The following is a 15,700-nucleotide window of genomic DNA, read 5'->3' as shown; positions in this document are numbered from 1 at the left end:
TTATATAACGCATTATTTACTACTAGTTCACTGGCTCCGCTCTGATGGGTGGCATTGCTGAAAATCCTTTCATATCCAAACCCACGTACAAATCTAACCTAATTATTTGAGTTATAGTACCTAGATACATTCATGTATAGGTTTGTAGTCTGTTAGTTTTATCTAAGCCCTTTATAAATGGTTGGTAAGTAGGTACCTAAATTATTATGATACAAAATTTTGTAATTTTTACTCAGACTTTCAGTGTCCTGCGCAGAGACGGACTATCTTGACCGCCCTGAGATTATCTGGCCGCCCTAGGACTGGGCTTAGTCGGCCTTATGGGAAATCCACGTTCCGTTTCACTTCCCGACTGATTGAACCCGGGACTTCACACACTTTTGAAAATATTTTGGCGAACTCTCAGGCATGCAGGTTTCCTCACGATGTTTTCTCATATTAATAGCATAAAACGCACATAACTCCAAAAAGCTAGAGGTGTATGCACAGGATCAAACCCTCGACCTCCCGAATAGGAAATGGACGTCCTAACGTGCCCTAACGACGTAACTACTAGACTAATTAGGGCTGCCTAATTACTTAACTTATAACTACATAGGTACAGTCCGCGGCAGAAAATAATGTACCTACATCAGCCTTTAAAATGACATTTCGGCTTTGTAGAGTGTTGTATCTGTCGCTGATGTACTTACATTATTTTCTGCCGCGGACTGTAACGTAGGTAGGAAAGATTTCCTTTTTTCTTTATTTTCCAGAAAAACAACATTGTAGATAACTAAGAAAATACCAACAAATTATTTAATGAAGCTTGTGTTATTTTCCTTAGTAAAGGTTATCTTGATAATAATAAAATACTTACAGCATTTTATTATTATAAAGACCTAGGTACCTAACTACCTAGGTACTTCATTCATTTGCATTACGTACCTACCTATAGGTACAGTACCTATGTATGTATGCGCATTCTATAATGTATCACAATTTTATTAGATATTTTCTACTTACCTATACTTAGAAAGCGATTACACCTGTAAGTTTTACTCGCGTAAGTAACTTACGTACCTAATTAGTTTACGACACTAAGGTAAATGTACCTACTTACAATGTTTAAATTAGTAAAGTCGTAAGTGAAGCATGTAAGCTACTTACGTTAGTAAAACTTACAGGTGTATTCGTGTACGTAGTCTCTGCGAAGCAAGCTATTTCTGTACCAAATATTATTATTATGATGTAGGTAGGTACGTAGCGTCGCGTCGCCTAGGTGGATTTAGGTTTTTAAAAATCCCGTGGGAACTCTTTCATTTTTTGGGACAAAAAATAGCCTTTGTCCAGGCCTAGGATGCAAGTCATATCGTAAAACTGTGATGTAACGAATTTCGTCAAATTGGTTAAACGGGTGGGTCGTAATAAGGAAACAGACAGACAGATAGAATAAACGCACACATTCGCATTCATAATATTAGTATGGATATTAGTGTGCATTTATTACCGTCGAGTTCGAGGATTTAGATAAGTATGAATTTGCTTTATTCTCATTGTAGAATCAATTCCCAAAAATATGACGGCTTTACTATGTTTGCACTTCGCGAGGTTTTTAAAGAAAAACAATCTGTACAATCAACAGTAATTACTTGCCAAATATTAGCTCAGACTGGGAAATCCATATAAAGAGACACGACAAAAATGGCCGCCATACTTACCAGTCGGATTTCGAAATAGTTCCACTGTCTGTGATTTTTGTTCATCATGAAAACTATGATTGTGGTAAGTATACAAAAATATATAATATTTTTGACAATTTCTAGCGTAGTTGTATAGGTACATGTCTTATTTAAACGATTCAGGTTCTATTTACGAATTTTAACAGGTTAGTTTCGAAACAAGTACCTAATTTAACTAAATGGCTTATTCCGTTTATCCACCCTAAAACAGCCACCATAAGGTGTATACTCGGAAACGTGTCCATGTATCCACCCCGGACTAAAAATAATACTTATACAAAATCGCCATCCGGGGTAGATGGACAGACACGTTTCCGAGTATACCCATACAGGCATACACCCTAGTGGGGCCTAGGGTGACTGTTTTAAGGCGGATAAATGGAATGAGCCGACAAAATAATGCTATAGCTGGGGTTTGTTTCTTTATTAGTTTCTTTAACTTTTTCCAAGAATACCTTTTCGGTATTTTTGGAATAAGTTAGAAGAACTAATGGAATTTTCTAAATTGGATAAAAGCCTAGGCCACATCATATAAAAAAGGATCTAACTAAATTCTCCCCCTAAGGGGGTGAAATGGGGGTTGAAAAGTCATATGAAAATCCTATGTTTTTGAAGTTAGAGATGTGAAAATTGGCATTTAGGTATTCTGGGTTCCGTGCCTTAAGGTGACTCTGAGTGAGTAAAGTGAGGCCTTTTGCAGCGGGAAATTTTCAGAACTCATGAGAAATCAGAAATTTTACGCGGGCGAAGTCGCGGGCAACTGCTAGTTATTTATAAAATGATTTTTTTCTTTCAGGTTGTTCTCTTCGGTGTGATTGCAATGGTTGCATCACAAAGAGGTGGTACGTATACCCACTAACGTATTAAATATCTTATACTGGCTTCAGTCTGGAGCCGACTTAAGAGATTTGCCATAAAAGTAATTTTCGTAGGCCTCTAATTAGAGTCTTGGCTCTAGTTAGAGACTTTACTAACTTTAAAATTACAAAATAAAGTAGTACTTAGTACAATTACTAGTACTGGTAGTACAGACTGGACTCGTTCCATCCAGAGTCTTTTCGTCGATTTTGATTATGGGTAGGTTTCGATTTCCACGGTAAACTTAAAAAAGCTAATACAGTACTGTATTATAATATTTGTAGGTTATAGTATTTATAACTAAGTATAAGAAACTCGACTATCTGTCTGTGACTGTGTATCTATAAAAACAAGTAGGTAGTTAGGTACATAAAATACCTACTGGAACCTAATAATTAATTACGTAATTTTGTCCAGATGTACGTTACAATTTCAATTGACTCGCAGGAATCAGGATCTGAAACTTCATGATATTTTTGGGGTAGGTGCACTTACCCCGTTGCAACGGGGTAAGTGGGCCAAAGGGGGCAACTGCCCAAATAAATGGAGCAACATTCTTGTGTATTGTCCTGCTTGGCTACATAACAACTTGACCTGCTTTTTATTAACAAAATGTAATGCAATGTACAATCATCTAGGTACTTAATGTAATTTTTTGTCGTCCGCTAATGCAATAATTAAATTTCGCTTTCAGTGCAAGTAGTGGACCAAAATCCTGAAATGGGTAAGTAGCTACATACTTGTAGCTGAATTTCAGTATTACCGAATTTACATTCGGTAATACCTACTGAAGTTCAACTAAAAGTGATGAACGAATCTCGATCTATCTCTACTTTTGAAGTACATACCTAACTTCTTACAAGACACGTTCAATGTGCAATCATAATAATACACTTACTACTTAATGCAAATGTTTTGTCATATTCGCTAAATATGTGCTTAATCATTAAATTTCGCTTTCAGTGCAAGTTGTGGACCAAAATCCCGAAATGGGTAAGTAGCTACATTATATAAAAATGAGATAAGTAAGAACTTAATTAAGTGCAAGCTAACGACCATTATAAATATAAATGTTTAAGCAATAAGAAAGTAAAAGAAAAGTTTTTGTATTATCTTCAACTGAACCTACCACTGATACGGCATGCCTGTCAATTCCTACCTTATTTCTGACTTCAACAACAAAGCCGCGAATCATTAAATCAATAATCAATTAATTACGTAAGAGGAAAGGAAATATTAACTATAAGTTGTTCTAGTGACTAGTGTTCTAGCTGCCAAATATTCCGTCCTTGAACCAAAATTATCGGTAGCGTGAACCGCATTTCGGCCGAATAATAAAATTTTGGCAAAACGCAACCGAACTTCGGTAACACTGAATGTGATACAAACGGTTTATCTCGAAATTCTATTTACAAGATGACATGTTCAACGTACAATCAATTCTAATGCAAATGTTTTGTCAAATTCGTTAAATATATAATCATTTTACTTTCAGTGCAAGTCGTGGACCATAATCCTGAAGGTGGTAAGTACCTATTATAAAAATGAAATCAAAAGTGCTATCAAACTAAGTACTAAGTACTAAAATGGTAATAGAAAAGTCTTTGCTCAATGTGTTTAATCTTTAAAGTGCTTTTGAATCGTTAAGTGAATCTACCAATGTGTCGGAATGCCCTTGCTAATGTATCAGACTTTTTGTGTGAATCGCTCCTTTCGCATGGAGGCAATGGCCAGAGCCGCTCTTTTCCCGCCCTTCAAATCACCTAAGGGTGAACCACTAAAATCAATTTACGTACTTTCAAGATTCAAATGCAATTATTACCTTATAATTCTCCTGGCAATCACAATACCTAAGAGCAATCAATTGTAAGCATAATAAAGCTAATTGACAAGTCATGATGTTTTTACCGCTGAAGAAAATTCGGCAAATGCATCTGAACTTGGTATTGAATGTAAAACGAATTTCGTCCATCTATATTTTTAATAAGATTATATTGTATTTAATGTGTAATCGTCAAATAGGAATGTTTTGTTACATTCGCTAATTAAATCATTAATTTACGCTTTCAGTGAAAGTAGTGGACAAAAATCCTCAAGTTGGTAAGTACCTACCTCCCTAATGTAAAAATGAAATCAGTAAGAATATGTTAAAGTGTAAACAAATTACAGTAGAAGTAGAAATGGAAGTGGACGTAGAAGTAATAGTAGAAGTAGAGATGGAAGTGGAAATAGGAATAGAAATAAAAATTGAAATTGAACTACCACTGCCTGGTTCGAAATATAATAATAATTGATGGTCGCAAAGTATGTGGCCGTGACGATCAACCAATCCGGTACCACGACGTCAGACTAGTGTGCGTGTCTTGTATATTATATTCGTAACACTCTAATAGTCCACTTATTTGCAATTTTGTTCCTTAAAACCCATAGGTGACGTGATAAAAACCTTTTAAAATATAAAAATGTTCACAGAAGCTCGTGTGGGGGGCTTCACTGGCATAATCCTGGATCGAGTTTCTTCACTGAGGTCTAAGGTCCATGATAGAACCAGCCGAGTCCTAACATTGCTAGGAGGTAGAAAGCATAGACATTTATACGAAACCTAGCCCAGGTTCATCTATTTCAAAATGCTAATAAGTAATATTTTATAGGCACTACATGTGGTGTCTAAATTGCCGCAAAAATTCAATCAATCGCAAATCAATAATACTTACTAAAGTATTTGGTTAGTTTATTTAAAATTTTAAACCACCATCGCAGTACAACTTGCACACGGGTGTGTTTGTTGTACTTAATTGAGTTCTCAAACTTATTTGTTTTAAAATGAAAATAACCAATTAAATTAAAATGCAGCTGACACAGTTGATAACAGTCAGAATTTAATTTAAAATGATGAAATATTGTTTTATTGATACGAAAAATGAACGTTTAATTAATTAATGGAATTTATTTCAGTGAACGTAGGCGACCACAATAGCCCATCGCCTACTCCAGGTAGGTATATCTATTATTTATCTTTGCAATATTTGGTACAGTTCTAAGATTTATATTGCCCAATTTATCATAAAATAATTTGCTTTATTTTTATTTTCAGTTCACGTAGTGGACAATAATCACGGCGGTAAGCAATCAATAAAATGTAATAATTAAATTATCACCAAATTAATTAACAATTAAATTATTAATTTATTTTGTTTCATTTCAGTACACGTAGTCGACAACAACCCATACCCCACTCCTGGTAGGTCTAAAATGGATAGTAATACAATTACAATTTTAAATCTCTATCACATTAACTAATTATTATTTTTTAATTTCTAAAAGCTAAATTAACTAAAAGCTGTTCAATCAATTTATTTATTTTGTTTCATTTCAGTAAACGTAGTTGACAACAACCCATATCCCACTCCTGGTAGGTTTACAAATGATAGTAATTATGATTTAATCCATATTATCAATATTGTCTGATATTAATTAAAATCAATATTATTAAATTTCAGTTCACGTAGTTGACAATAGTCATCATGGTGGTAAGTAATAACGAAAGTCCTAAATATTCACTTTTTAAGTAAATTGTTTAATTTTTTTAATGGCAATCACACATACAGTTACATACTGAATATTTTTTATTTTCATTTCAGTACATGTAGTGGACCCATTCCCTACTCCAGGTACCCAATTTTATTAATAAAATAAAAATAATTTGATATTTTCGTTAATCGTTTTTAACAGTAAATATTGATTTTATCTCGGCACATAATTTTGATAATAAGCCCCAGCGCCCCAAGCTTGGAAATAAATTCATTGTTCAATTTAATTTTACTATAATAATCTGTTTCTTTTTCAGTTCACGTAGTTGACAATAGCCACAACGAAGGTAATTTTTCCTAACAATAATAATTAAGAAATAATATTCACTTTATTGGTTAATTTAAAACATCGTCGCCATTCATTGCGGTCCATTACTTAGCACGGGCGTGCACTTGAAATTACATAGGATTAGGCCACAGTGTAACTAGGTACGCTGACCAAGTGTAGATTGGCAAACTTCACACACATTCGAGAACATTATAGAGAACTCTCAGCGACGCAGGTTTCCTCAAGATATTTTCGTTCGCCGTTAAAGCAAACGTGAAATTTTATTGATTAAAACGCAAATAACCAAAAAGTAAGAGGTATGTACCCGGGATCAAACCCTGGACTCTTCGAATAAGAGCCCCCAAGAGCGTTTTAATCACTAGGCTATCACCACGTTCAATAATTAAAAAATATTAATTTACGATTCACAATTTTTTAATCAATCAATTTTAACTGAATTTTTAATTTTTATTTCAGGGCATAATGCTGATAATATCTACCCAACTCCCGGTATGCGTGAAACAAAATTATTGTCGAATCTTATTTTTCCATTTAATAATAATTTCACTATCATTTAAAAAAACTTTTTTTTCAGTTCACGTAGTTGATAACAGCCACGACGGAGGTACCTTTTCCTTAAATACATTAATAATTATGAAAGTATATTCAATGTATTGGTTAATTTGAAACAAATAAGTAGGTAAATCCAATTAATTGGTTAATTTCAATTTCAGTGAACGTTGTTGATAACAGTCCGTACCAACACGATGGTATGTTTGCTTTTCTTTACGCATAAGTTAAGTGATAAATAAATAAAACATTGGTAGGTATGTGTCACGATTTTCGTTTGTTTTACATACATTTTAAATATTTACATATGTTTCATAATAAGTATCTATACCAAATAAAAATGATGTCACGCATCTCAAAGTTTCACATTGTGCTTTTGCTTATTATGCTTATTATGTTCTGGGTGTTGTATTGTGCACTGCGTACAAAAATGTATATTGAGTTCCTAGCTAACCCAATAACCAATCTTTTGACACAAACATTAGGTACTTATTTAATAACCGGCCGGCAGACAGATAGTCGAGTAAATTGAAAATTTTATATGAACTTTCTTCTCAGTATTTATAGGTAAATATTTCTTAATTTCAAATTTCAAAACATCAATAAAATGGTAATTTTTTAACAGGTGGTTTTGTGAACGTCGACCCTGGATTCGGACAACCGGGTATTGGTCAGGGTAAGAATGCAGTGTTTTATTTGTCCAGAATCCTATACACAATCACGGTTTCCAAACAGTATTCTGAGACAGAGTTCGTCATCCGAACAGGCTCGTTTTTCATCTGTCAGGAATACAGGAGGAAGGAAAAACGCCCCCAGTTCCGCATTCTTTTTTTACTGGTCTATCTGTTTAAAAAATATTTAGATATGAAGGATCATTTAGATACATTGTGAATGATTTCATCACTAAGAACAGTTTATGGAGATAATATTTGGTCTTTGAATGATTAAAATTGGACGTTTGGTTTTGAAGTTATGGCGAAATTAAAATATTACGATTTCTGCTGCACGGCCCGTTGTATATTATATAAAGAGGTAATGTCGTTAAGTTTGTTTGTAGGGGGTAATCTTTAGAACTACTGAACCGATTTTAAAAATTCTTTCACCAGTAGAAAGCTACATTATTCCTGAATGACATAGGCTATACGGGATCTTTAAAAACCTAAATCTACGCGGGCGAAGCCGCGGGGATCAGCTAGTCAGGAATATAGGAGGAAGGAAAAACGCCTCCAGTTCCGCATTCTTTTTTTTACTGGTCTATCTGTTTAAAAATATTTAGATATGAAGGATCATTTAGATACATTGTGGAGTTTAATAATTTAAAAAAATTGAGTAAAACTTTTTGAAATCATAATACTTTCTTTCTAATTCTCAAAAATACATTATTACTGTCTACTTTTTGCATTCATATACTTATTGTATTTAACTCCAAATATTGAATACTTAGTCATTATTTTATTCGCTCAACGGTTGAGCCTAGCCGTTCAGCGAGGTAATAGCGCCAGTGTTTTGGGCACAATGCCCATAAATGACCATTTGGACGGCGTATATTTTTTGTAAATATAAATTTTTTAGTGATAAGTTTTTCTGTATGTATATACCTACTATGTATAGTTTTTTTTTTGTTGTATTGACCTGTAAATTTATGAACAGGTGTTGACCCTGGATTCAACAGACCACCTGCAGGCAGACCCTATAGACGTAAGTAAATAATAAGTATAGGTTATTCCGTTTATCCACCCTAAATCAACCACCCTAAGGTGTATCTATACTCGGTAACGTATGTCCGGCTATCCACCCCAGATGGCGAATTTATAATTATTATTTTTTAGCCCGGGGTGGATAGCTGGGTAGACGCTCATCCGTTTCCGGTTATACACCCTAGGGTAGCTGTTTAGAGGGTTATGGCGGATAAACGGAATAATCCGTATAACAGGAATTAGAAGCATTGTTTAATAAATCAATTAAACTACGAAAATAACCAATTGTTTGTTTTTTTACAGCTGGTGGTAATCAGGGTAAGTCCAATAATTATCCGTCTTTACTATTTTTTTTGTCCAGAATCCTATACACAATCACGGTTTCCAAACAGTATTCTGAGACAGGGTTCGTCATCCGAACAGGCTCGTTTTTCATCTGTCTACACTAATATTATAAAGAGGAAAACTTTGTTTGTTTGTTTGTTTGTTTGTTTGTTTGTACTGAATAGGCTCAAAAACTACTGGACCGATTTTAAAAATTCTTTCACCATTCGAAAGCTACATTATCCACGAGTAACAAAGGCTATATTTTATTTTGGAAAAAAATAGGGTTCCGTAAGATATTTGGGTTTTTCGGACACAAGGTGTAAAAAATCAACCAGAAAAGTTACTTATTTTGCGTACGCTGCCTAAACTATAAAAGATAGAACCATAAAATGTTCTAATTAATTGTAGATCTTATAAATATCTACAAAAAAGTCCGCGACACACTATACCCATCTATGTTGAGTGAGGCACAGCAACCATTTTTTTATTTAAAAATCTTGAATTTTTTTTGGACTACATTTAAACGCGTTTATTTTACTCATGCTATTATTCCTTATCAAAATAAATGATTTCATCACTAAGAACAGTTTATGGAGATAATATTTGGTCTTTGAATGATTAAAATTGGACGTTTGGTTTTGAAGTTATGGCGAAATTAAAATATTACGATTTCTGCTGCACGGCCCGTTGTATATTATATAAAGAGGTAATGTCGTTAAGTTTGTTTGTAGGGGGTAATCTTTAGAACTACTGAACCGATTTTAAAAATTCTTTCACCAGTAGAAAGCTACATTATTCCTGAATGACATAGGCTATACGGGATCTTTAAAAACCTAAATCTACGCGGGCGAAGCCACGGGGATCAGCTAGTCAGGAATATAGGAGGAAGGAAAAACGCCTCCAGTTCCGCATTCTTTTTTTACTGGTCTATCTGTTTAAAAATATTTAGATATGAAGGATCATTTAGATACATTGTGGAGTTTAATAATTTAAAAAAATTGAGTAAAACTTTTTGAAATCATAATACTTTCTTTCTAATTCTCAAAAATACATTATTACTGTCTACTTTTTGCATTCATATACTTATTGTATTTAACTCCAAATATTGAATACTTAGTCATTATTTTATTCATTAACAGGTGTTGACCCTGGATTCAACAGACCACCTGCAGGCAGGCCCTATAGACGTAAGTAAATAATAAATATGGGTTATTCCGTTTATCCACCCTAAAACAGCCACCCTAAGGTGTATCTATACTCGGTAACGTATGTCCGGCTATCCACCCCAGATGGCGAATTTATAATTGTTATTTTTTAGCCCGGGGTGGATAGCTGGCTAGACGCTCATCCGTTTCCGGTTATACACCCTAGGGTAGCTGTTTAGAGGCTTATGGCGGATAAACGGAATAAGCCGTATAACAGGCATTAGAAGCATTGTTTAATAAATCAATTAAATTACGAAAATAACCAATTGTTTGTTTTTTACAGCTGGTGGTAATCAGGGTAAGTTTAATAATTCTCCGTCTTTACTATAATTTATGAGTAGCTTATTTAAGGCCGTGATTACACCTGTAAGTTGTAAAATAGCTTACATAATTGATTGACCGCTTAAAAGACGTGTCATTTACCTTAGTAAAGTTACTAACGTCTTTTAAGAGGTGTTTTACATTCGTAAATTTTTCGTAAGTTAATCATACAACCTAGTTACGTGAGTAAAACTTACAGGTGTAATTGAAGAAGTAGGTATCCTTTACTAGAGGATGCCCGCGACTTCATCCGCATGGATTTAGATTTTTTTAAATCCTGTGGGAACTCTTTAATTTTCCGGAATAAAAAGTAGCCTATGTCTTTCCCCGGTATACAAGCTACATCTCTGTACCAAATTTCGTCAAAATCGGTTGAACGAATGGGCCGTGAAAGGCTAGCAGACAGACAAACAGACAGACAAACTTTCGCATTCATAATATTATTATGGATTAAGCGCTCCCAAGCCCACCCCATACATACAAAATTAGATTCTTATTTAAATAATTTGTATGGGATCTCTGAACCCGTGCAACTTTAAAACGTTTTAACATTTTTATAGCAATCTGGAAAACCATAGAGACAGACATTGGTTTCCAAAGCGTATCTACATAATTTCATTGAGTTTGTTTGATTATTATTCAAAGGACGTTTATTTGTAGAGCGCTAAGAATAGAGTCACCTTAAACCTGTTTAGCCCATACAACGCATGAATTTAAATTTTAACAACATCATCTTTAAACCAAACATAGTTTAAGTTTTTGTGGTGAGACCGCACTAGTATTATTCTACCACGGTATACTTAAACATCATTATCAACTTTTATTTGAATGAAACAGAACTGCAACAGTAGAAGATTATACCTACTTGTAAGAGCAGCCGATCGTTTTTAGGGTGTTGGTACCCAAAGGGCGCAAACGTTCTAAGCCTCCGCTGTCCGTCCGTCCGTCCATCTGTATGCCAGTGGGCTGTATCTCATGAAACGTAATAGGTAGAGAGTTGAATGAATGTGTGTTTCCATTATCGCTATAACAACAAAATAATAAAATTTAAAATGGCCGCCATGAAAAAAAAAGTCATTTGTACCCTACGGAACCCTTCACCAAAAGTGGCCTATAAATTAAAAGTAAATTGTGGCTCTACATTTATAGTTTTACCTTTTTACAGTAGTCATACAAAACCCAGACCCAGGTTTCAACCAAGGTGGAGCTAATCAGGGTAAGTACAATATACCTAATAGTCACCCTCTCCTGTACCTATAGGCAGTGGCGTGCACAGGGTTTGAAACCAGGGTAGGCACTAGTTAAGTAGGAGCCTGTTCACTGGCAGGTCATAATGAAAAATATGCATTGAGTTATTACAACTGTGGTAAGCAGTGTATTTATGTCTCTATGACCTGCACGCCACTGCCTATAGGGTTTGCAGACCCTGAAATACAAAAATATTCGAGGCTATATTCAGCCGGATATTTTACAAGGTACCTACTGGGTAGAACTGCGATTTTAAAAGATACTAAAAGCGTCTTTGCATCTTTTTTGTTTAATCGTATTCCTTATTGCTGAGGGCCGTAGCCCCTTTAAATTAATCACATAATGATATGGAATAATAAGGCGCTGGGTTCCCAGATCCTTCCGCACAGGTACAAAAAGTAGTCTATGTTGATATGTTCGTCCTCGGAATGCAAAGTGCAAACTATCTCTGTTCCCGTTAAATTTTAAAATCGGTTAAACAGAGTGGTCGCGAAAGGTTAGGCACGCATAATACTAGTGTCTCGCCACGGCTTCGTACGGGTAGCTTATTACGATTTTCATAGGGATCTCTAATTTTTAAAAATAAAATTATTACTCAAGATAATGTATCTTTCTACTGGCGAAAGGATTTTCAAAATCGGTCCAGTAGTTCCAGAGATTACCAACTACAAACAAACTTACAAACTTTATCACTTTATAATATTAGTATAGCTTAGTATGGATAAGGGTGAAAATTAGGTAACTATCTATACCTAAGTTGAATTGAGTTCACAAGATTAAACTAAGATTTTCTATTTTACAGGAAGTCTTGATCCCGATATCTATTACAGACGTAAGTAGAGTTAAGTATTTTTGCTTTTATGTTTGTTAAATATATTTATTATATTATATTATATTATATTATATTATATTATATTATATTATATTATATTATATTATATTATATTATATTATATTATATTATATTATATCATCATAGTCATCATCATCAAAATATTGCTGGACCACTACTGAGCCAAACCCTTCTTAATCTCTTTTCTAACTCTATCATCAATAATATCAAACTCTTCTTATTCTGAGAGGAGACCCGTGGTCGTAGTAGTGGTAGTTTTAATGCAGATTGGCAGACGAGGTAGTAGTAAATTATTATAAATTAGGTATAAATACCTATTTGAATTTGTAATAGATGAATTTTATTTGTTTTTGTAACATTAGGGACAACATACATAACTATTGGAAACCTTTTTTAAACAATAGTCATTTCGAAATCACAGAGAGACATTTTAGTTTCATTTATTTGTGTTAATATTATATTTTAGATGTGCATAATGTAACAATTCTTTTTTTTTTCAGGTCAGCAATCGCCCTGGTTGCGCTCAGGCAAATGAACAAGAAAGTACTTTAGTACCACGTCTTTGCATTTTTAATATTAAATATGGAAAATGTAAACAAATAAATGATTTGTAATTACTACGAATATTTCTTATTCATACCCCCTAGAGATAAACAGAGAAGTATAAGTATTTGAACCTACTTCTTTATAACTTAGACCTTAGACTCCCAAGAGGAAAAGGATCGGCTAGTCTAAGTAGGTATATCTAAATATATAAAGGGAAAAGGTGACTGGCAGATCTGTAAGCGCACAGTTCAAACTACTGGACGGATCGGGCTGAAATTTAGGATACTTCTAGATAGTTATTATGACGTAGGCATCCGCTAAGAAAATCCGTCCAAACGGATGAAGTCGCGGGAATAAGCTAGTCTCTACACATTATTGTTATTATAAATTAAAATCGCTCGTTAGCACGGAGTCGCAGAGGCTATACAGCGGATTTTCATCCGGATCCGGAGAAAGAGGGATTATCTAAAAAGACTGAGTATAATTTATGAACATTTTTCGAAAATAAGCTAGGTACCGGGAATGAGAAACCGGGGCGGGTCGGTAATAGTACCTGTATACTTAATATAAAATGTGAATAATGTTCTCAACTCGTTCTTATGAAGCGATAAAGTCTCTAATGTTTGGCCTTGGTCTAGTACCGTTTGTTTAACAATAATATTAGAATAAACAATTTAATAGTGACCTCCAATTGAAATTACTTAACAGAATAACTGTTGAGATAATGATACTCAGTTTTCAAAACCATTATTGTAGGTACAACACTAATAATATTATTAATCTGATATTTATTTTTTGGCAATGTAGACTAAGTAATAGGTTAAAGATTACATCAAACAGCTAGCCGATAAGTTATAACTATTATGTCAAAGTTTCAAACATTTACGTAGATTCTATAGATTAATGAAAAATAAAAATAGAATAACATAATATTATTTATAATAATACAAATAACATTAGCTATATAAATTCATGAACACATTTAATTTTTTTTGTGATGTAGCCACAAATTCAAGGTTTTCGGATTTATTCCTTTACTTGTGCTACCTTAGCTACCTACCTATGAAATTTCATGATTCTAGGTCAACCCTATAAGTTTTATTGACAGGCACGACGGACAGACAGACAGACAACAAATTGATCCTATAAGGGTTCCATTTTTCCTTTTGAGGTACGGAACCCTAAAAAACAATTATATTTCTTTAATTTAAACTGTTACAACAAAACTTATATGTAGGCTGTACTCTAGTACTGTAAAAATCATGCCCGCGTAGAATGATTCCAAGAATACTGGGTGCATTTCATTGCGCTGAACAGGCTGGCTTGACTTTCACGTGCCTTTCACAAAGGAGCGCAAAAATAAGCCAGCCCTTTAGCAACGTAATAATTATATTATAGGGACTTATGTGTTTGCCACATTTTGATTTATTTTATTTTGGTTGGTTTAATAAATTATTATTAGTTGACTTGAATTATCTAGATTTTTTAAAAAATCCCAAATGTTGTTATTTGTCTACACTCCAAGAAGTACTTACCTATACGTAGGTATGTATGAAATATTTGCATAAGTTCTAAGAATTTTTGAACAACACAATCATAAATTATTATGCATAAGCATTTAATTCTTAAGAATTACTTATTTATTATTTTGGGTTAAACTAATAATTAATTTTCACGATTAAGCAGAATTTCTACAGGGAAAAATTACTGTTAGCGAAGACACTCACCAAATATTGACCCATAGTATCTCTAGGTTATCTCTCACTTTATAAGTGAGACGCTAAAGTATTTGATGTTAATTCACAGTCGATTTTTGACATCTTTATTTGTGTCTCCCTGATACCAGTAGTACCCACTTCAACATGAAATTGGCGGTATGTGATACTACAATATTTTTATTTATTTGTCATATTTTTAATTGTATTTTTTTTCTTGCTTACAAAAGTATACCTATACGATATTTTATAATTTTTATGATAGTGTTTTACATACACTTCATGGAAATTTCTAAATATTTTTAAACACATATCGTAAATTGCGAAACTGGCCGGATTCGAACCCGCGTCTTTTAGGATCGGGCCCGGCTCGCCCTGGGCGCTTTATACGATACTGTATACATTTTTTGTAAGTTTTTAATAAGTATTTACAGTCAATAGTTTATCTGATAAAATTTGTCGCAGAAGTCACAATTTTTTAATTTACTAGATAATGCCACGACTTTTCAAAACCGCGCGGGAATTCTTTGACTTTCCAGTATTAAAAGTAGCCTTTATGTTAAAGGTTATAATCTGTCTCCATTCCAAATTTCAACCAAATCGGTTTAGTCATTGTGGCAAGTATAACAATATAATAACGCTCTTGGTGCCGGATATATGGTTTAATCACTCTACTATATCCAGAATATTGTTATCTCGTAGGCCTCTAACCCCTAACCTTTGATAATAAATTTAAGTATAGTCTTATAAGTGTTTCATGACATTGAGTTTAAATATCATT

The 15,700-nt window shown here is 33.8% G+C and overlaps 1 protein-coding gene across 1 annotated transcript; it reads left to right on the top strand.

The window, feature by feature from the left end:
• Positions 1 to 1,611: 1,611 nt before the first annotated feature.
• LOC117991903 (uncharacterized) lies at positions 1,612 to 13,277 on the top strand. The gene is made up of 22 exons (XM_069505206.1): positions 1,612 to 1,764; positions 2,518 to 2,563; positions 3,274 to 3,303; positions 3,543 to 3,572; positions 4,075 to 4,104; positions 4,650 to 4,679; positions 5,052 to 5,153; positions 5,956 to 5,991; positions 6,080 to 6,109; positions 6,221 to 6,250; positions 6,427 to 6,456; positions 6,915 to 6,947; positions 7,033 to 7,062; positions 7,172 to 7,207; positions 7,633 to 7,683; positions 8,658 to 8,705; positions 9,008 to 9,022; positions 10,171 to 10,218; positions 10,520 to 10,534; positions 11,723 to 11,773; positions 12,608 to 12,637; positions 13,159 to 13,277. Exons 1-22 carry the CDS (start codon positions 1,747 to 1,749, stop codon positions 13,191 to 13,193), a joined length of 804 nt encoding a protein of 267 aa, XP_069361307.1. The 5' UTR covers positions 1,612 to 1,746; the 3' UTR covers positions 13,194 to 13,277.
• Positions 13,278 to 15,700: the final 2,423 nt, after the last annotated feature.

Source organism: Maniola hyperantus, chromosome 20 (assembly GCF_902806685.2).
Source record: "Maniola hyperantus chromosome 20, iAphHyp1.2, whole genome shotgun sequence".
NCBI classification, from domain to species: Eukaryota; Metazoa; Arthropoda; class Insecta; order Lepidoptera; family Nymphalidae; genus Maniola; species Maniola hyperantus.
This window is presented reverse-complemented; position numbering and strand designations above follow the sequence as displayed.